This window comes from Crinia signifera, chromosome 19 (assembly GCF_055691185.1).
Source record: "Crinia signifera chromosome 19, ASM5569118v1, whole genome shotgun sequence".
Taxonomy (NCBI): Eukaryota; Metazoa; Chordata; class Amphibia; order Anura; family Myobatrachidae; genus Crinia; species Crinia signifera.
The window spans coordinates 93,143,731-93,162,271 of NC_139226.1; the positions used below are offsets into that span (position 1 = coordinate 93,143,731).

Consider the following 18,541-nt stretch of genomic DNA (forward strand, 5'->3'; position numbering starts at 1 on the left):
GTAAGAAGCTACTTCTCTGGCTTCTGCCACCTGCAACTGAGTGTTCTTGTAATGTCTTATTAAAGCTGGTTATATAGTGGCTGGTGCTGTGCTAGAGCACCACCTAGTGGCCAAGTCGTAGCATGCACTCCACCACCAACCGTTATGCATTCCATCCTAGATCACTAATCCCATCGCTGCTCATCATGAATTTTATTGTATGTAGAGATGAGAGAAACATTGCAGTCATCACATTTTCTCACCGATTCACAGAGGAAAATGTTTCAGCAGCATAATAATAATTCTTATATAATTATTTATGTAGCACTGATTGCACCGTTATATAGAGAGACATTTCACAGTTCTATATAGAGACTGTGTAGCAGCACAGCAATAGACAAGGCCGCCCTGCATGCATCGCTAATATGCGAACACAACCTAGACAAAGACCGGTGCTGGGCCACCATGTTTTATATACCAGCGGCTGCGTGTGATGTCATGCAGCCACTGTGACCCGCCCTGTAAACAATCTGGACACTCTTCCGTTGTCAGAACCGCAACCCACCCCCACCCCACCCAACCTGCATTGCCACCACCTCGCAACGTCACCGGCACCTAGACTATGGTCGTATTTTTCTGAAAGTGACTGCACTTTAAGGGGTCGCACATGCAGGCAGTGGCTTGCTCACATGTGTAGAAGTGCACAGTTTCTTCACTTTTGCCGGGCTTGCGGATTTATCCCCTTTGCAAAATATTTTTCAATGTAAATACAAAGAGGGGTTTTCATTGTTGGCCTTTATTTCCAACAGCAAAGTCTTATCCACCTGTAGGTGATAAATGGTACTGCCGATTGTCAGGGTTGCACCTGTAGTTCCACCCCAGACTTACTGTATGTTATGTGTGAGTTTTTGTTCTCTGTTATCAGTGATATTTTGATACAGGTTGCAGACTTAAAGACAGGATGCCTGTTTGGAAACTCTGGGGATTTCCCCTGTACACCTGGGAGCCAGACCCGTCCTGCCCCTGGTACTCATCTATAATATTCTCCAAAAAGTCTGACTGAACCCATATGATCGGGTCCAGACTTAGCATTTCACAGGTTTGGTCTAAGCATAAAGACAGGAGAGGGTGTAACTTTTAACAAATTGGGGATTTACATAATTCCTGCTGCCTGGTTCTTTTGAAATCATTCCATAAGGAACCCTTTAAACACATTTTATTATTAAAGTCGTGTTTTTAGCTTTGAGAACCTGTAGAAAGAAGAAAAAAAAAGTCTCGCTGTGCAAATAAATGGATGCAATCTATATTTGTTCTCTCCGCCTCAACCCTGGAAAACACCAACTTGTTTTCTGGGGGGTTTTTTTCCCTTTATTTTTTTTTAACCTAATTGTGCCAGGGCGAAAATAATTCCATACCAAGCAGTTGTTTTTTTGGGGTGTTTTTTTTTTTTTTTTTTTTCAAACAAATCTGACTTTACCCAGTTAAACTGTAAATTACGCATGAAAGCAAGTGCAAAAATGTTCTGCGTGAAGATAATTATCGTAAAAATCTTCTATGCCAACCCCAGCCAAAAGCACTAGACCCCTTATCTCTGTTGGAATTTTGAGTAGGGTTCTTGAACTCCTTTGAGACATTATTCTGGTAGATTAGCATGTTAGATGCCATATAATTGCTTTCCCCTTGGTTCTTCTGAAAGCCATTAGGAGCTGATTTATTTTTCAGAAACATTCCTCTATTGTACCGAGTGTTACTGATGGAACTTTAGATAGATGATTGTTGCAACCATGGATTTTACAAACAAGGCAGAACACTGACTGTCTCCCCCCTGTAAGATATTTAAGGACTTAACCTGCTGTTTCTGGTCTGAAGTTTTCCATTGTGCTTCAAAGAATCACTTTCTGAATGGGCTTAGGTACCATCAACTGAATTGTAGAATGTGAAAAATGCATTTTCCTGCGACATCCTAATCTCCAACCTTAGAACTCGTTTACGGAAGTTGGCCCATGAGTTTATTCATTTGCTGGAACCTAGTTTGGTGGATAGCTTTTCGATGTTTACCAAGTAAATAAGTAAATGAATAAGAGGGACATATTTGGTGGGTCCACCGTATCCACGTAAGGCAAATCCCAAAAATAGTTATGGTACTTGACTTGTGCTTTTTTGGGGGGGGAGGGGGGGGGGGGGTATTTATGTTTAGTATTTACCTCTGGAGTATCTGAAATCCCCCATGTCCCCCTGATTTTCTAAACATAGTTTGGTTTCCTAGCATGGCGCCCAATATTCTGATCGTAGTACCTCTTATACAATCGCATTTCATTGCATGCAATATAGCGGCATGCGATTAGATTTTTAATTGTACAAGCACCCTGATGGGTGCTTTCAATGTTAAATGCACCCCCATTGGCAACGCCACCCCCACTATCAACGCCAACCCGAAGCGTGGCGAGCGCAGCGGTACGCGTCCTCCGACCTTTTCATACCACCACTATCCACGTTGGCGTGGAGTTGATTTTAGATAGTGTTGCGAGCGCAGCGAGCCACCGAGCCCGAAGCGTGGTGAGCGGACACGGATTACTTTACATGTATTCCGCGTCCCCTCGCAGGGCAAGCTGCGCGCACCGCGCTTCGGGCTCGTATTCCGCGTCCTCTCGCTGGGCAAGCTGCGCTCGCCACGCTTCGGCTTCAACTCCACAACGACGTGGATAGTGGGGGTATGAAAAGGTCGGAGGACGCGTACTGCTTGGGGGGGCCACAGAGTGCCAGAGCATATGGATGGATATGTGTGTGTGTGTATAGATAGAGAGAGAGAGAGAGAGAGAGAGAGAGAGAGAGAGAGAGAGAGAGAGAGAAATAAATAAATACTTTCTTTAGTTGCTGTTTGCACAGTGTTCTATATAGACCACTGATGTGCTGCCTGTGGTTCTCATGTTCTGGAACTAGAACAAATTAGGCCAGGATAGTGTTGACTAACCATTAAACAAAATGAAACAAATGAGACCTGGGCAATACAAGTCATGTGAGGACAGTTGTGTCAGTGCAAGGCTTGTGTATATTCTCACAAGCAGGTATAATAACTTTAAGACACATACAGATCATGTAATCATTTATTGGCACATGTGGGGGGGGGGGTGTTCTGATTTCCCAAAACTTCCTCTGAGGGAATAGGTTTTTTATTTTCTTATAAGGAGACCGCTGTATATCTCCGTCTCTATGTATCCATCTCTGTGGATGTCCCACAAGTGGAGTCGCAGGACTATGTGAAGTGGGCGGGAACAAATATGATGCAAGTATACTAAACTGTATCATGTTAGCAGACCGATGAATTATGTCCGTGTGGGGGTGGAGCCTACTATCGCTAAATGTCCACCACATGGCATCCTACTGGCTGCATAATTAAGTGTGTGTGCTATATACATAGATCTTAGTCAGAAACCCCCCAATTAAGTTAATGCTTTTGCTTCTGATGTTCTACAGTTAGAAGTACTGTAGCATAGAGGATGGACAGTTTCCAAATGGGTGGACAGATGTGACCCATAACGGTTCGGAGAGACCTGCCTGTGAATGTGCATAAAATGCTTATGTGACCACGGTACTGGAAACCAAGTCATTGAAAAAAAATCCATATGACTTTTTGTTTTGTTTTACTAGAGTTATTGCATGGTAATATATTTTGACCACTGGGGGGGTGGCGTTCCATCCGAGTCTACAGTTGTCAACTTCTCCACTGCCAACCAAAAGATTTCCATGCATCAACGTGACTCTTAAAATGACCAGTACCTTCCATGTATATATATTATGTGTATACATATGTGGCTATATATATATATATATATATATATATATATATATATATATATATATATATATATGTGTGTGTTCATTCTAGCACCCACCCACCATCTTTTAAAACCCATGCAGTTTCTGTTTCCTGCCTGGGGTGTCGCTGTCTGCTGTGGTGTTTCTAGGTCTGGTTTACAGATCAATGCTGATATACAGACTACACTGTGCTAGAAGCACTACAGCAGACAGCGACACCCCAGACAGGGAAGAGGAACTGCATGGGTTTTCAAAGATGGCGGGTGCTACAATGAACTAGTATTTATAAGATGTAAATCTTTACTACTTCACACATGATGTTTTTGCAATCCCACTTTTCGCACTGGAGCTGTGTACCTTTTTAAATCCCAACCAAGGTAAATGAAGCCAAGTCATATAGCTTGTTGGGCAGAACGAGAAGCTGATATGAATAGTTATTAGCAGCACAATAGAGTTGGTTCAAGTTTCCCAGCTTCTTAATTTAGCTCGAGTGATCACCTAAGGGTCGGAATTCCCATTATTGTGCATTTTACTGGACATCCTGTAGGGAAGTAATAATGTGCAGACAAAAAGAATTGCTGATGTCTCTTTCCTTATAGACCTTTGTAAGTAGATTAATACATGTTGTGTATAAGTAGGATGCTTCTTAAACAGAGATGAATGCTACTACTTGTTTAATAAGATGGAACTTGAGTGGATAACGTTTAAAGGGGGAATAATCTCAAATAGTGGTTTAAAATCTAGCACAACATAAATCCCCTTATATATTTTTATTTCTGGTATGATGTGGGGCTTATATAAAAATATATTGCAATGTACCCAAACAGGGGTGGACTGGCAAAAGGACTACAGGAGTAAATTCATGATGGGCACTACATGTAGGCCACACCCCTTCCTCTAATGTCCGGTTCCAGACAGTGCACTCAAATTACTCATTGTTACCCTATTAGACAGTCAGATATATGGTATTGGCTATCCAAACTACTGTGTGGGCTGGTCCCATCCAGTGGTCGCTGGCCACACCCCCTAAGTAGTGTTCATTCTAGCACCCGCCAACTTTGAAAACCCATGCAGTTCCTCTTCCCTGCCTGGGGTGATGCTGTCTGCTGTGGTGTTTCTAGCACAGGTCTGGTTTGTATACCAGTGCTGATATACAGACCACTACAGCAGACCGCGACACCCTGGGCGCTCCCTGGGTGCTAGAGTAAACACTACTTAAGCATAGCAGGGCTCCCTACCATCGATTGGCCCTTCATACCCCAGTCCGACACTGCCCAAGCATGTCACAGGTTATGGATCATTGGATAAACCCAATGTAGGTCATCATGCATTGAGTCGACCGCTGAAGGTTGACAAGGCTTAGGTTGACATTTGAAATATGTCAACACAAGCATTAGGTCAACAATGGGAAGATCGACAGTCAAAAGCTCAACATGATTTTTTAAAGTTATTTATTTTATTTTTTTTGTCCCAAATGTGGACCGTCAAAGTGTACCACGTCCCCTCGCATGTCTCACTGCGCTCTCCATGCACACTATTATATTCTCCCACCACACCCTAGTGAATGGTAGGGTATGAAACATCCCCTGTCGGCACATGTCGGCTAAAAAAAAATCAGTGAAAAACTCATGTCGACCTTTTGACTGTCTACCCACCCAATGTCTTGACCTTCCAACCCTGTCGACCTTCAGTGGTCGACACAATGCATATCAACCTAAATAGTGTTGACTTAGTGACCGTATCCGCAGCTCATTTTGAACAGTTGGCTTACAGATTTTTAAAGGCACAAAAAAAGGAAATATTTCCACATTGCACTATTTTATGAAATAAGCCCCAAAACGTTTGTTAGTAATTAATGTATTTTTCTGCTTCTGTGTGTTGATCTCTTTATGGCTATTTGGTAAATATGTGTTCAGGAGCATTGGATTTTTCATTTGTCACATGCCTCCTAACTGCAAGCTCTAAGGCCGCAGGAATCAAACGCAGCCTTTAAACACGAGGCAGCAGAGTACGCGAGCGAGATGCTGAAACGTTGCTATCACAACTTACTTTGTGCCAGCACGGAGTGGCACGCTTGCCAGTATCAATAAATCCACACCAAAAAGCTTAATTACCGTCTACCTTGGGAGTTAATGAACCCTGTTACATGCACAGAGTTTGCTCTAAACTGTTTGCATAGGAATGAAAGTTTAATTGTAGAAAGATGTTTTAAGTGCAGAGTAGCTAAACCCCTTAAGATGCTTCTGTTCTCTAAGTCGCTAGGTGGGGAAAGGCAGGACTGTCTTGGTTCTCTTAAAGAACTTGTATTTTTGGAAAACATACAAGTGGGACCCAATTGTTTAACTTGGCAGAGTAGTCAGGATGCCGTCTCGTAAACTTATTAACAGCTGCCCTTATTTTAATTTGTTTGACCTTGGTGATAATCTTTTATTGTATAGGTTGTGTTGTTAATGTTGTCTCCTTACGCATTTTCTTATCCCAAGCGGTGATCGGCAATTGTTGTCTGAAACGTATTTGCTGAACAATGCAACCAAAATGTTACGTCTTGTGTCTTATATTATGCAAAGACCTTTAGACCTCAAAGTTGGGAAACTTGATGGCCTTAATGATATTTATGACTCCAGAAATGTGAATAATTGTGATTCTTTATTTAAAGTGGAAGAAGTTTTAGGAGTATTAAGTCAGTGAGACAAAGCGAGCATGGTTGTAGCTTTCCGCTGTTGGCTTGTAGCTCTCTAATCTGTTTCTTCTCTACAGAGGAACACACATTTCGCTGCGAAGACTGTGATGAACTTTTCCAGTCCAAGCTCGATTTAAGGCGGCACCAGAAATATGCTTGCAATACGGTCAACCACATATACGAGTCTCTGAGCGAAGAGATCAAACAAGAGGGGTTCGAGAATGAACAAGTACATGAGTGCAAAGACTGTGAACGCCTCTTCCCCAACAAATACAGGTAAGTACAGTTTGTATTCACTGTTCATTAGCAAATGTAGAATGGCTATAAGACCTTGCTCTGTGAGTCTCATGCAGTGCCGGTGTTCATGTTTTTGTTTGGAACTGTGCAAGAAAATTTCTGAAACCGGTTGCAATTGGGTCAGTTGGTATCCGAAGTGTTGGGCAAAAGTCATGAGCAAAGATGGGTTCTAAAACAGCCTCAGCATTCTAGTGGCTGTGCGCGTAGCAAGAGGCATGACCATGGCTCATGGGGAGTGGCTTTGTGACACACCCCCGTGGTTCTGTAAGCCCCTGTCTCAGCTCCTCAGCCAGGCTTGTAGACCGGACCTGCCCTGCCCAACAGGCTATGAGCCATTCTGGCATTTGCCCGTGTGCCATATAGTCAGTCCAGCCATGGCGATGAACATTCCGAGGAGGTGGAAATGGTCTGTACAGTGAGCATGGCTGTGGTCTTACGCGTTCCATGCACTTCTGCCTGTCTTTCACTCGGGCCCTTCGTGTGTTGTGAAATGTACTCAATGATGTGATGTCATTGTGATGTGAAAGTGATTTTAGTTTTAGACTTTATGGTTCCATCAGTAAATAAGGAACATTGAAAAAGTTATGATAGTTGACACTAAAAAAAATTGGGAAAACAACATGTCATCTTTTTCACGTGTCAAATTTTTTCCAGTATCCATCATGTGCATGTTGACATTTTGGTGTCGATCTAATAGACCACGCCCCCTAAACAACTTTAATGTAAACATTTTGGATTGATCCATGCTCGTTCGGGTCTTTCTCAATGTCTTGTTGGTAGTTGCAATTCAAGATGGGAGTTCTATTTCACATGGGAGGCTGCTATGCACAACCAATCAGAATCTACTAATTTATTTAGCCCCTTCTAGAAGATAATAGATCGTATCTGGTCGGTTGCCCATAGCAACCTACAATGTGAAATAGAACTCCCATCTTAGTATATTAAACCTACTTGACACCTTGACCCTACATTTGTTGTTCTAAATAAGATTATAGACTTTTGTTTTCAGCTGGATGATGCCACGATCCTGTCTACTGTAAGCAAAAGTGCTTAATGGAAAGGAAATTTTTTGCTTAATGGACTGGAACTATTATTGACTTATTAGTTATCTGTATAATTTCTGTGCTCAAGTCAATGGCTGAACTGCTCATGTGCAATAATCCAGGCTAATAGTGTTCATTAAGACTCTCTTACGGGCCCAGTAATTGTCATTGTGTGTCGGACAGTCTAGACGCCAATATGTGTTCCAATAGGACATTAGCATGTGGATAAGCATGGGCGCTTGGCACCCTTTGTTCTCAAATGTCGCACATCCTGTCTTGCTTGCAGTTTGGAGCAGCATATGATCATTCATACCGAAGAACGGGAGTACAAATGTGACCAGTGTCCCAAAGCCTTCAACTGGAAATCCAACCTGATTCGCCATCAGATGTCACATGACAGTGGCAAGAGATTCGAGTGTGAGAACTGCGTAAAGGTACCGATGGCCAGTTAGTTACTCTTCTCATTGTCATTGTGATGTCCTTGAAAGTGTGACCTCAGGCTGACGCTTGGAATGATCTGTGTCTCACGTATGTCCTTTGCAGAGCGAGTCCTGGTTTCCAAGTGATCTTCCTTCCAGATTACCCATATATTTGAACTGCAACAACAACACTGAAGCGGAACCTCACACACCTAAAGTAGACGTCAGTGTTATGACATAGTTACATTTATTGTACCATCACACACCGTCACAAGCGCACAGTTTTCAGGCAGCACGCTTCTTTTTCTCCTCTGTGGTTTCACATTGCCAGTAGCTCTGACACCCTTTCCTCTGGTAAAACCTTGGTAGAGCGGGTAAAGATGAGGTCCCGCCATTGTTCCTACGATATGTCCCTTGTTGCTTGGAGATTAAATCTAGAGAACAATGATGCTCCCATTCATTATGCTGAGTAGATGACACCATCAAGGTTCTCAGCAGTGGTGGCTTCAGTTCAAAATTCAAATAGGGGTGCCACACCCACTGCCAGTGAGTCCATTTTAATTTGGTTGCAGTGGGTGTGGCTCCCCTATTTGAATTTTGAACTGTGCTACAGCCCCACCCCTGGAACTGCCACTGGTTCTCGGCAAGGTTTTCTTTCCCTACTGCCAGGTGGCTTCATCCGCTTTAGGAACCTGTCCGGCCCCATAGGCAGGACCAAGGCAATGCATCAAGACCAGTGGTTGCCCAAGTGCTACTAGGGTTTCCCTAGACGAAAGGAGGGCGTTCAATAATGTGATTTATTTTTATATGTTGCTTCCCAAAACTTTGCGCATTTGAACTTTAGGTGTGTGTTATATACTTTACTATATTTTAATTTGAGAAAAAAGTTACTTATTGTATAAAGGTTTCCATTTTCTCAGTGTTAAAATAGTTTGCAAAATACTTTACTTTACATTCTGTGAAATGTTGGAGGGCATTTTTGGCAGCTCTCTCCAATGTTATGTAACAATGGGCCAGATATATTAAGTTTGAAAACTGATAAAATGGAGAGTGATAAACCATCGGCCAATCAGCTCCTAACTGCCAAATAACAGGTAGGAGCCGATTGGTTGTTGGTTTGTCACTCTCCATTTTATTAATTTCAAGGCTCAGTACATCTCGCCCACAGGGTTCTGTCACCTGTTAATTTTACTGTCATTGATCGATACCCACAGACAAGTCTGCTTAACCTCTTCATATAAACATATGTGTTGTTGCATAGAGGAAATGTCACTTGGTATTTTGCTGCCTGTGAATGCTAAAACAGGATTGTCCTATAAAACACTTTAACCCTTCGAGTGCCAAGTGAATTGGTCAAAATAGGTGGGAAAATTGCCCAGCAAACATTTGCATCCATATATAGGAAAATATTAACTTTATTTACACATTTATTATTTGAATTTATATAACAAATGTGATGGATGCCGTCATTTTTAAGAGATGTTGGCTCTCAAAGGGTTAAGAACTAGTAACGCTTTCTAAAATAAAAGCCTTAGTGACTGTTTATTAATCAAGGCGCAAGCAATAGTATGTAAAATAACAACATCACATTGATGTATCAGAGTTGGGTGCTGAGCGATCTGTCAGGGCCATCTCACTAGATTTATCCAGCATGCTGCATATTAATTGCTGGGCGATAGTGACGTGCGGGGCTGCGCATGGCTATCGCTATGGCACCTGCACACAGAGCGATGTAGGGTCACTTTCCAAGTGATCTAATGAGATCTCTTAGAAAATACCCTGAAATCGCCCTGTGTGTAGGGCCCGTTACACTCATGCAGATAGTATTTAAGCATTTGTATTTTTTAACACCTACTGAAAACACTGAATTGACATCTTGATTGTATTATGTGTTTTTCAGCCATTTATCTCCATCATCAGCCAAACTAGTTAGAGCATTGTCTATATAGCGTTCTCTTCCGAGTTACTTACCAATGCTCCAAACTCCGTTATTGTAGGGGAAGTTCCTCTGTAGCAAAATGTTACTTGTTGATTAATAGTCTAAGCCAGGCATGGCAAAACTGTGGCCCTGCACTACACATCCCAGCATTCCTTGCCATAGTTTCAGAATTCCCTAATAGCAAACCTTTGGCAAGGCATGATGGGACTTGTAGTTTCACAACAGCTGGAGGACGATAGTTTGGCCATGCCTGGTCTACAGAATAACATGGAAAGATTGCTCTCTCTGCAGCGTATCCTGGGTCTACCCTCTAATTACTGTGTATTCTATATGTTCAGAGTTTATATGTAGAGACAATGTGCTGTCTCTGCATTTTCAATACATTGTGACTTTCTTTGCAGGTTTTCACTGATCCCAGCAACCTCCAAAGGCACATCCGTTCCCAGCACGTTGGAGCCCGGGCACACGCCTGCCCTGACTGTGGCAAGACATTTGCCACCTCGTCGGGGCTCAAGCAACATAAGCACATTCATAGCACTGTCAAACCTTTCATATGTAAGTGGTCTTGCTCGTAACAAGATAAAGTCTCAACACTTCCATAGTCAAATCTACCGGATGTTTAGATCACCTAAGTAAATTTAAGAACCACATCAAAGATTGTCCCTATCATCCTTAACCCATCTGATGACTATATAATGAGCTATTTTAGAAACTGTGTTAATAATCCCCATTCCGAATTTGCTATGTTCAAAGATCTAGGTTAATACATGCACAGGGTGATGCTTCTCTTTCTTAAAGTGACACTGTTACAAATAATATTTGCAGAAAGGATAGTGGACCTTATTCTGGTTCATACGGTCCTCCGCGATCACACACAGAGGACCGATGTTTTGCTTTTGCACATGCACATTTCTGCATATGTGCATGCGCTGGGTGCGTGTAGCCACGGGGAACAGAGTGTTCGCTTGGCACACATACCCACCACTGCAGGCGGAGGGGTGGGGAAGCGCCTGGTAGCCCAGTGTTCCCATGAAAATGCTGGGTGTTCCCATGGTAATTCTCAGTGACGCGGGTGCTGGGGGCGAGCAGCTGACATCACCGGATGTCAGCTGCCCGCAATGTTCTCCTCGATAACATGCACAAAACTAAGACACTTCAGAGGGTCTTTAGTTTTGCGTTCGCCTTCCACATCATTCGAGGGTCACGACCCTCGAATGATGTGGGTGTTTCCCCATAGGCTGCGAATGGATTTTATGCTAAACATCCATTCGCAGCCGTGTGGGGAAATTCGCACTGTGAATGGGGGGTGGTGGCATTTGCAAATGGCGCGCGCAGTGCTGCGAACCAACCAGAATAACTCCCTGTGTGGGCTCAGTAAGACCGTCCTTGATGCCCATCATTTGTCCATTGAGAATCTACACAAAACATACAATTATTTTAAAGAATGCTTGAATTGAGAGCTTGAAGAAACGCTCCAGTGGATAGCCGAGAGGGCCCAAGTGTTACCAGGACATGGTTAGGCATCAGTAGTCACTGCAGACGTCAGAACACTGTGGTCACTGAGATTTAGGAGGCTCTTTATGTGTTTTTGACTGTTAATACATGTACGAAAGGTTTGATGCTTATTATATTTAAGTTCTTAGTGTGATTGGACAATATTCGTGATAATGCAGCCAATCCACTCACTAAGAACCTGAGACACAATGTGAATATTGGTGCAGTCCACCAATGGTCTGGCTTCTAGTGATTCATGACTCAGCAAGGTTATGTGTTCCCAGTGAACAGATAGTACTCATCATCGTGAAGATTGGTCCCCCCCCCCCACCCACCTACAAGATGGCTGTCTATACTATGTGTAAATGACAGTCAAACTTTATTTCAATATGCTAACAGCTTTTCCCCCAATAATGTTCATTCTGCTTCTGTCCTGCAAACTGTTAGATTTTAAAGGGGACGACCACACTCAGTCAATTCCTTTCTCCAGCAGGCATTTCCTCGGTGATTCATGAATGAGCAGTACAGATTTGTCTCTGGGATCAGGGCAGATGTTATGTTCTTGGAGACCTATACATGCGCACTAGACATTTGTCTCAAGCAACACGGCAGGCACCATGTTTCTGGAGACATGTATATGTGCAGAGGCACCGCAAAGAAGAGGGCCCCACACAAGGGTTTGCACATGGCCCCCTCTGCCAATAAGCCACCCCTGGTACAATAACAAGTCTACCATTATAGCTGTGACCTTATCTGGTGTTACAAGGTCAAAAGAAATAACTTGTTGGAGATTTCCAGGATGATGCACATTGCACCCAGAAGTTACTGACAAACCAGGTGTGGGCAGTGACCCACATTTATCTATCTCCCGTTTATTCCAGTGCTCATGGACAGTCTCCGCAAACACCATGACATTTTCATTAAAGTTAAAATAAATAAATAAAATAATGTAGTCATCGTTTTCTGCTAGCAAAGTAACTTTTAGGACACGGTACATTGCCAACTTAGAACTTCACAGTGTGTTAATCCCCATTCCTAACTGCAGATCCTGGGCAGCAAACCAGCAATCTTCATGCTTTTATACATTGTGCAGTTTCCAGGCTAATAAGTTATCCGGTATGTGTCCTGTAATATCCAGTGTGAAACATTTGGGACCTTAGTACGATTAGAAACCCATTATGTGCTAGAACCCATTTACAGCTAGATATATTAGTACTTAAGTATAACAAATTGTGCTAATTTTCTTCTCATCTGCACTTATGTTTATTTGTTGCATAATAGTTTAGGTACTAGATATACATACCCCCCCCCCCACACACACACACACACACACACACACACACACACCACCACCACCACAAAAATTCCTATGTGCAGCATGAGGTCATTTTGCATAGAAAATGTCCCCACTAACAACCATGCACATGATATTTGTGAGGGATGTGCGTGATAGAGCCAGACCCCCTCCTAGCCTTGCCACTCAGCAGAGACCAATGACCTTTCTATTCATGGTCACCAGCCCATGGTGTGGCAGCACTGGATTGGAGAGCCCTCCAATGTAATTAAAGCACCGGCCCACTCTCAGGTACATAGTCTGGTGTCTGACGAAGAATGCGATTAGTCAGTGTCCAGTCAGCACTGATGTGTTGGTGATGCCTAAGAAGTGTGGGGATGTACACACTACATCAGGCCTGGCCGACCCGTGGCTCACCACTTGTTATGGAACTACAAATCCCAGTATGCCCTGTCACAGCTTTGCTGTTAGGGAATGCTAAATCTATTGCAAGGCATTCTGGGGTATGTAGTTTCACAAAGTCTGGAGAGCCATAGTTTGGCCAGGCCTTCCCTAATTTATCATAACTAATAAATGAGTCATGAGGGGATTGAGGCTGTTTTTATACCTACAGGGTACACCTTTAACATTGCACAATTGCCATTCACTTAAAAAAAAACCATGTAAATGATGTTGCCCATAGCAACCATTCAATTTCTGTCTATAATTTTTCTTTTGCATCCTAGAAAATGATGAACAAAATCTGATTGATTGCCCTGGGCAATGTCACCTCTTTTAATTTTCAGAAGCTTTAATAAATGTACCCCTTCCCCTTAATAGTTATCTTAACTAAATGGTAATAAACTACTATAAATACATAACGTGCATTATTTCAGAGTTTAGAATTGAATGACCTGCAATATCCTGATTACATGCAGTTGTACTGTATATGAATGATAAGAGAAAGAGAAGCACCACCTTGTACATTTTCTGTGGTTCAGTAAGCCTACAATATTATCAAATATGTTGCTTTGTTTTCTGTTACTTTAGTTTTTTGTGGCTTCCAGTAGATTGACCCACAGTCTTTTATGCATGGAAGAGAATGTATGCCATTTTGTATTGAGTATTTTTGCTTTTGATGGATTACTGTACATTTCTATGAGTTGCTTGTTGAGTTTGCTGATGTAACACAGGCTATGCATGCCTTCTCTCAGTCTATTTATGTTTATTTTATATTGTTTTTGTTTTGGTTTCTGTTGGTGTTCCAGGTGAGGTCTGCCATAAATCGTACACACAGTTCTCCAACCTGTGTCGTCATAAGCGAATGCATGCAGACTGCCGTACACAGATAAAATGCAAGGACTGTGGACAGATGTTTAGCACTACCTCCTCCCTTAACAAACACCGGCGCTTCTGTGAAGGCAAAAACCATTACAATCCTGGTGGGATGTTCGGTCCTGGTCTGCCCTTAACACCAAGCTCTTTGATGGACAAGTCTAAAGCTTCTCCAAACATGAATCACTCTAGCCTTGCTTTCAATGACTATTTTCCTTCTAGGGCACATCCAGGCAGTTTGGCATTTTCACCGGCTCCTCCTCCGTTTCCAACTTTACCACCTGGATTTCCAGGAATTTTCCCTCCATCGTTGTACCCTCGACCACCATTATTACCTCCTTCCCCACTGCTCAAAAATCCCTTGAACCATACACGAGAAGCAAAGCTTCCAAGTCCGATAGGTAGCCACCAACTGTCCCTCATGTCCTCTTTGACCAGCAGCAATAACCAGCTGCTCTCTCTGGAGGAAAAGTTTGAGAACAGTATGGAAAATTCATACCTAGATAAACATAAATCTAGGAGCAGCGATCTATCAGATGGAAGTGACTTTGAAGATGTCAACACCACCTCGGGAACCGATCTGGACACCACCACTGGCACTGGGTCTGATTTAGACAGTGATGTAGATAGCGAAAGAGACAAAAACAAGGAGAAAACCAAACCCATAGACCACAAACAAGATATTGTGAGTAGTTCTGTTTCTAGTAGTTCTAATAATAACGTTGGTGAGAGACCATTTTTCTACACTCAACATTCCTTCTTTCCACCTCCAGAAGAGCAGTTGCTTCCATCGATGGGAGCCGCAAATGACTCTATTAAAGCTATTGCCTCTATAGCAGAGAAATATTTTGGACCTGGATTTATGGGGATGCAAGAAAAAAAAATGGGTTCCCTCCCCTATCATTCCATGTTCCCCTTTCAGTTCCTCCCCAACTTTCCCCATTCTTTATACCCAGCTTTTACAGATCGGACAGTAAATCATAACTTACTGGTGAAAGCTGAATCAAAGTCTCCTAGGGATCTCCAGAAGGTTAGCAACTCCAGTTCCGAGTCACCGTTTGATCTCACCATCAAACCAAAAGAGATGAAGTCAGCCTTAATACCGCCCAAGGTTTTGGTACCTCAGACCTCAGGAGAGGAGCAACCATTGGACCTTAGCATTGGTAACAGAAGTAGAGCCAGTCAGAATGGAGGGAGGGAGACGCGGAAGAACCATATCTATGGTGACAGGAAGATGGGTGATATGCTTTCGAAAATCCCTCCACCTCCTCTTCCGCAGCAGCCGCCTCTTCACTACGCGAAACCTTCGCCTTTCTTCATGGACCCCATTTACAGGTATTAACATACCTAGCCCTAATTTAGTAGCCTATATTGGGATGGGGGTGGGTAATGACTATATCTCTAGCATAAATAAATGCATTAATTTTCCAGTGTTTTTTTACAACATTAAACTGAATACTAGATATTTTGTTGTTAATCCTTTAGATTGCCAAATCAGAAATGTTGGCTTGGGGCACTTGGCTTGTGCTATCCTAGAGGGTCCCTTGCCCTGGACTTGAACCTTAGTGTTAGGGACCCACCAGATGATGTCACCTGGTCAAGGTTGGTGGGCCTATATTTTTGCCCAAAGTATGCTAAGCACCTCAAATGTACTCTGTTATATTGCAGAGTTTATTACAATTCCAATGAGCATTGTTTAGAATTTAGAGTGTGCATCTGGATTTTCTCTTTTTCTGTGTGAATGTATTATTATATCCTAAAGCACAACCTCTACCATTACAGTCCAGGTTTAAAGCATATCCATTCTTGAGTCCAAGAGCCGAATGTGTGAGATTTTGGGAGAGTTTTCCCATTTTTTTTAAAGCGGCAATCATTTATACTGAGAAACCAGGTTGATTTTGCATGTAATTGATTGCCGTTTAAAAAAAATGGGAAAACTCTCCCAAAATCTCTCCCTTTCTGATTTTCACACTCTATTACATTTGACCCCAGGTGGTTAATTGCAATTCACTGAGGTACTATTTAAGTCAACTATGCTCAAGCATGAATATCCTTAAAACCTGGCCTGTGAAAGCAGAACTGGCCTGATATACAGGTATAGCATACAGTGATGTTTTTTAACGCTTTGTTAAATCTGTGTATTACTTTTTGAGCTACCCAATTATAGTTGTTCAGATTTCAAAAAAATACATTTACTCCCAAACACAGTTCAGTAAAACATGTGTTTTTGGACGCTGCAGTCATGTTTTCGGCAGGTGAAACAAAATCCCCAATATGCGCCGGCTTATCGAGGCTAGTTGGATAGCCCCTGATGGGATATCCATTAATGGGGCAGATGTATTAAGCCTTAACAAGAGATAAATGCAATGGTGATAAAGAGAGATAAACGTCCAGCCAATCAGCTCCTTACTGACTTTTTACAAACACAGCCTGTAACATGGCAGTAAAGAGCTGATTGGCTGGACGTTTATCTCTCTTTATCACCCTTTCATTTATCTCTTGTTAAGGCTTAATACATCTGCCTCTATACGCGCTAATTTACCGTAATGTATCACCCATTGTGTTTTGAAGTATCAAAACTTGCGTTATTTAGTGATATGTTTTAAAACCGCAGAAAGAACGTTAAAATAACAGGTTGAAAAATACCAATATGTAAAAACTATATTTTTCACATTGCCTCTAATTAAAAAAATGCGCTATGTCCCAGAATGTCCTTTATTAATGCCACTAATGATCCTGTCATGCTTGGCAAGCTGGAATGTGCGTGTTTTACTTATCTACTGGTAAGGAATACTATGGCCGTGTCCGTCCTCTGTCTCCCTGCTAAATATAGTGTTGTGTTGAAGGGTAAAATGAGCTTTGTATCAAGGGAAGTTCCAGCTATTTCACTGTCTTCAAGAGCTGAGGCTCCACCAAGAAGAGAGAGGATGTCAATAATTAAATTACAGGAAATGTTCTCATCCGAAATAGATATATGATATATCAATTGGTCTGACCCATCTCTCACCTCCCAAGCCAGACAGATTCAAATATTATGACTTATTATATTTATCATCTGAAAACTAAGATGTATTACATACTGTTACAGTTTCTTTTGGGAGAAATTATGGAGCCGGCCCCAAGCTATGAAGCAGCGTTTTTCTGTTACTCCCACAAGTCGGTGGCATCACGCTTCACTTTCGTTTGGCAGTCTGATTTATCAATGAGTTTTATCATGCGCAATGAGTTTTAAAGATGACAGTTGGGATCTGATTGACTGGAGCACCATTAAAAACCCGTTGATAAATCAGCCCTATGGATTTTATTTTTGGTTTGTGTAGTCGACCAAGTGCAGTGAATAAAAAGTATTCGGCTCTGACTGATGAAGGTGGTGAAATCATTGGCGCTAAGTGATTATTTCCCACTGTGGGCTAACTATCCAGTTTCCATGAAACGCGCAGGCAGCCATATTGTGGACTGAACCATTATTCGAGTGACTGCAGCCAATGAATGCATTAGGAACAAGTTCCATAGTTGAAGGTCAGGCTGTATCCTCCCGAATATTGGTTTAACTCACCAACGGGTGTAACGCTGCCTGCAACAGGCTCATTATTAGTATTATGCTGTAATTATTATTTGGGGTACGTAACCCTCTGTGTTGTTGTCCAGCAGGGTGGAAAAGCGGAAGGTGACCGACCCTGTGGGGGCGATAAAGGACAAGTACTTACGCCCATCTCCTCTCCTTTTTCACCCCCAGGTAAAGTAACCATGACACATACTTTGGGTTTATGTCTGAGAATACATTTGGTAATGATGGGATGCATGTTCACTAAAGATATGTTGGATGTTGATTTTGGCAGCAGTTAGGACTTTGACTCATTACGTTCTCCCTCCGGAGACCCTGTGACCTCTTCTAGTACTGGCTGCTAGAAGGTGTCATAGTTATGGAATCACTGTGCCTTACCCTCCATAGTTTGGATTATATGTGTTCTGTTCTTCCCCATCACTGATGATAAATCATCTCACTTCAGGCACAGTGCTGACATAATTTCTATGGTTTCTGTGATGTAATGAAGTCATTAAAGACGAATATATTGCATGTGGAAAAATCAATACAGTGGTCAGAGATAACCTTTATAGATCGCAGCACTCCACTCTAGAACTGAATCAGCATTCACTGCTGTATTCTATCTGGGTATGGGTCATTGCGTCGACCCAATTTAGTTCGACATGCATTGGCTTGACCACTGAAGGTTGACAGGTCATAGTTCGACACCTGAAATAGGT

General features: G+C 42.3%; 1 protein-coding gene across 10 annotated transcripts in view; it reads left to right on the forward strand.

The window, feature by feature from the left end:
* PRDM16 (PR/SET domain 16) overlaps nucleotides 1-18,541 on the forward strand; it is a 478,584-nt gene that overhangs the window by 429,699 nt on the left and 30,344 nt on the right. For 5 of the 10 annotated variants that reach the window (XM_083162919.1, XM_083162925.1, XM_083162921.1 and 2 more), the window contains 7 exons: nucleotides 6,553-6,751; nucleotides 8,102-8,249; nucleotides 8,359-8,457; nucleotides 10,575-10,728; nucleotides 14,209-15,610; nucleotides 15,761-15,877; nucleotides 17,924-18,011. In XM_083162919.1, coding sequence (XP_083019045.1) covers nucleotides 6,553-6,751; nucleotides 8,102-8,249; nucleotides 8,359-8,457; nucleotides 10,575-10,728; nucleotides 14,209-15,610; nucleotides 15,761-15,877; nucleotides 17,924-18,011 — 2,207 coding nt within the window. The remainder of the gene's footprint in view (nucleotides 1-6,552; nucleotides 6,752-8,101; nucleotides 8,250-8,358; nucleotides 8,458-10,574; nucleotides 10,729-14,208; nucleotides 15,611-15,760; nucleotides 15,878-17,923; nucleotides 18,012-18,541) is intronic. The other 5 variants (XM_083162920.1, XM_083162922.1, XM_083162923.1 and 2 more) reach the window with 5 other exon arrangements.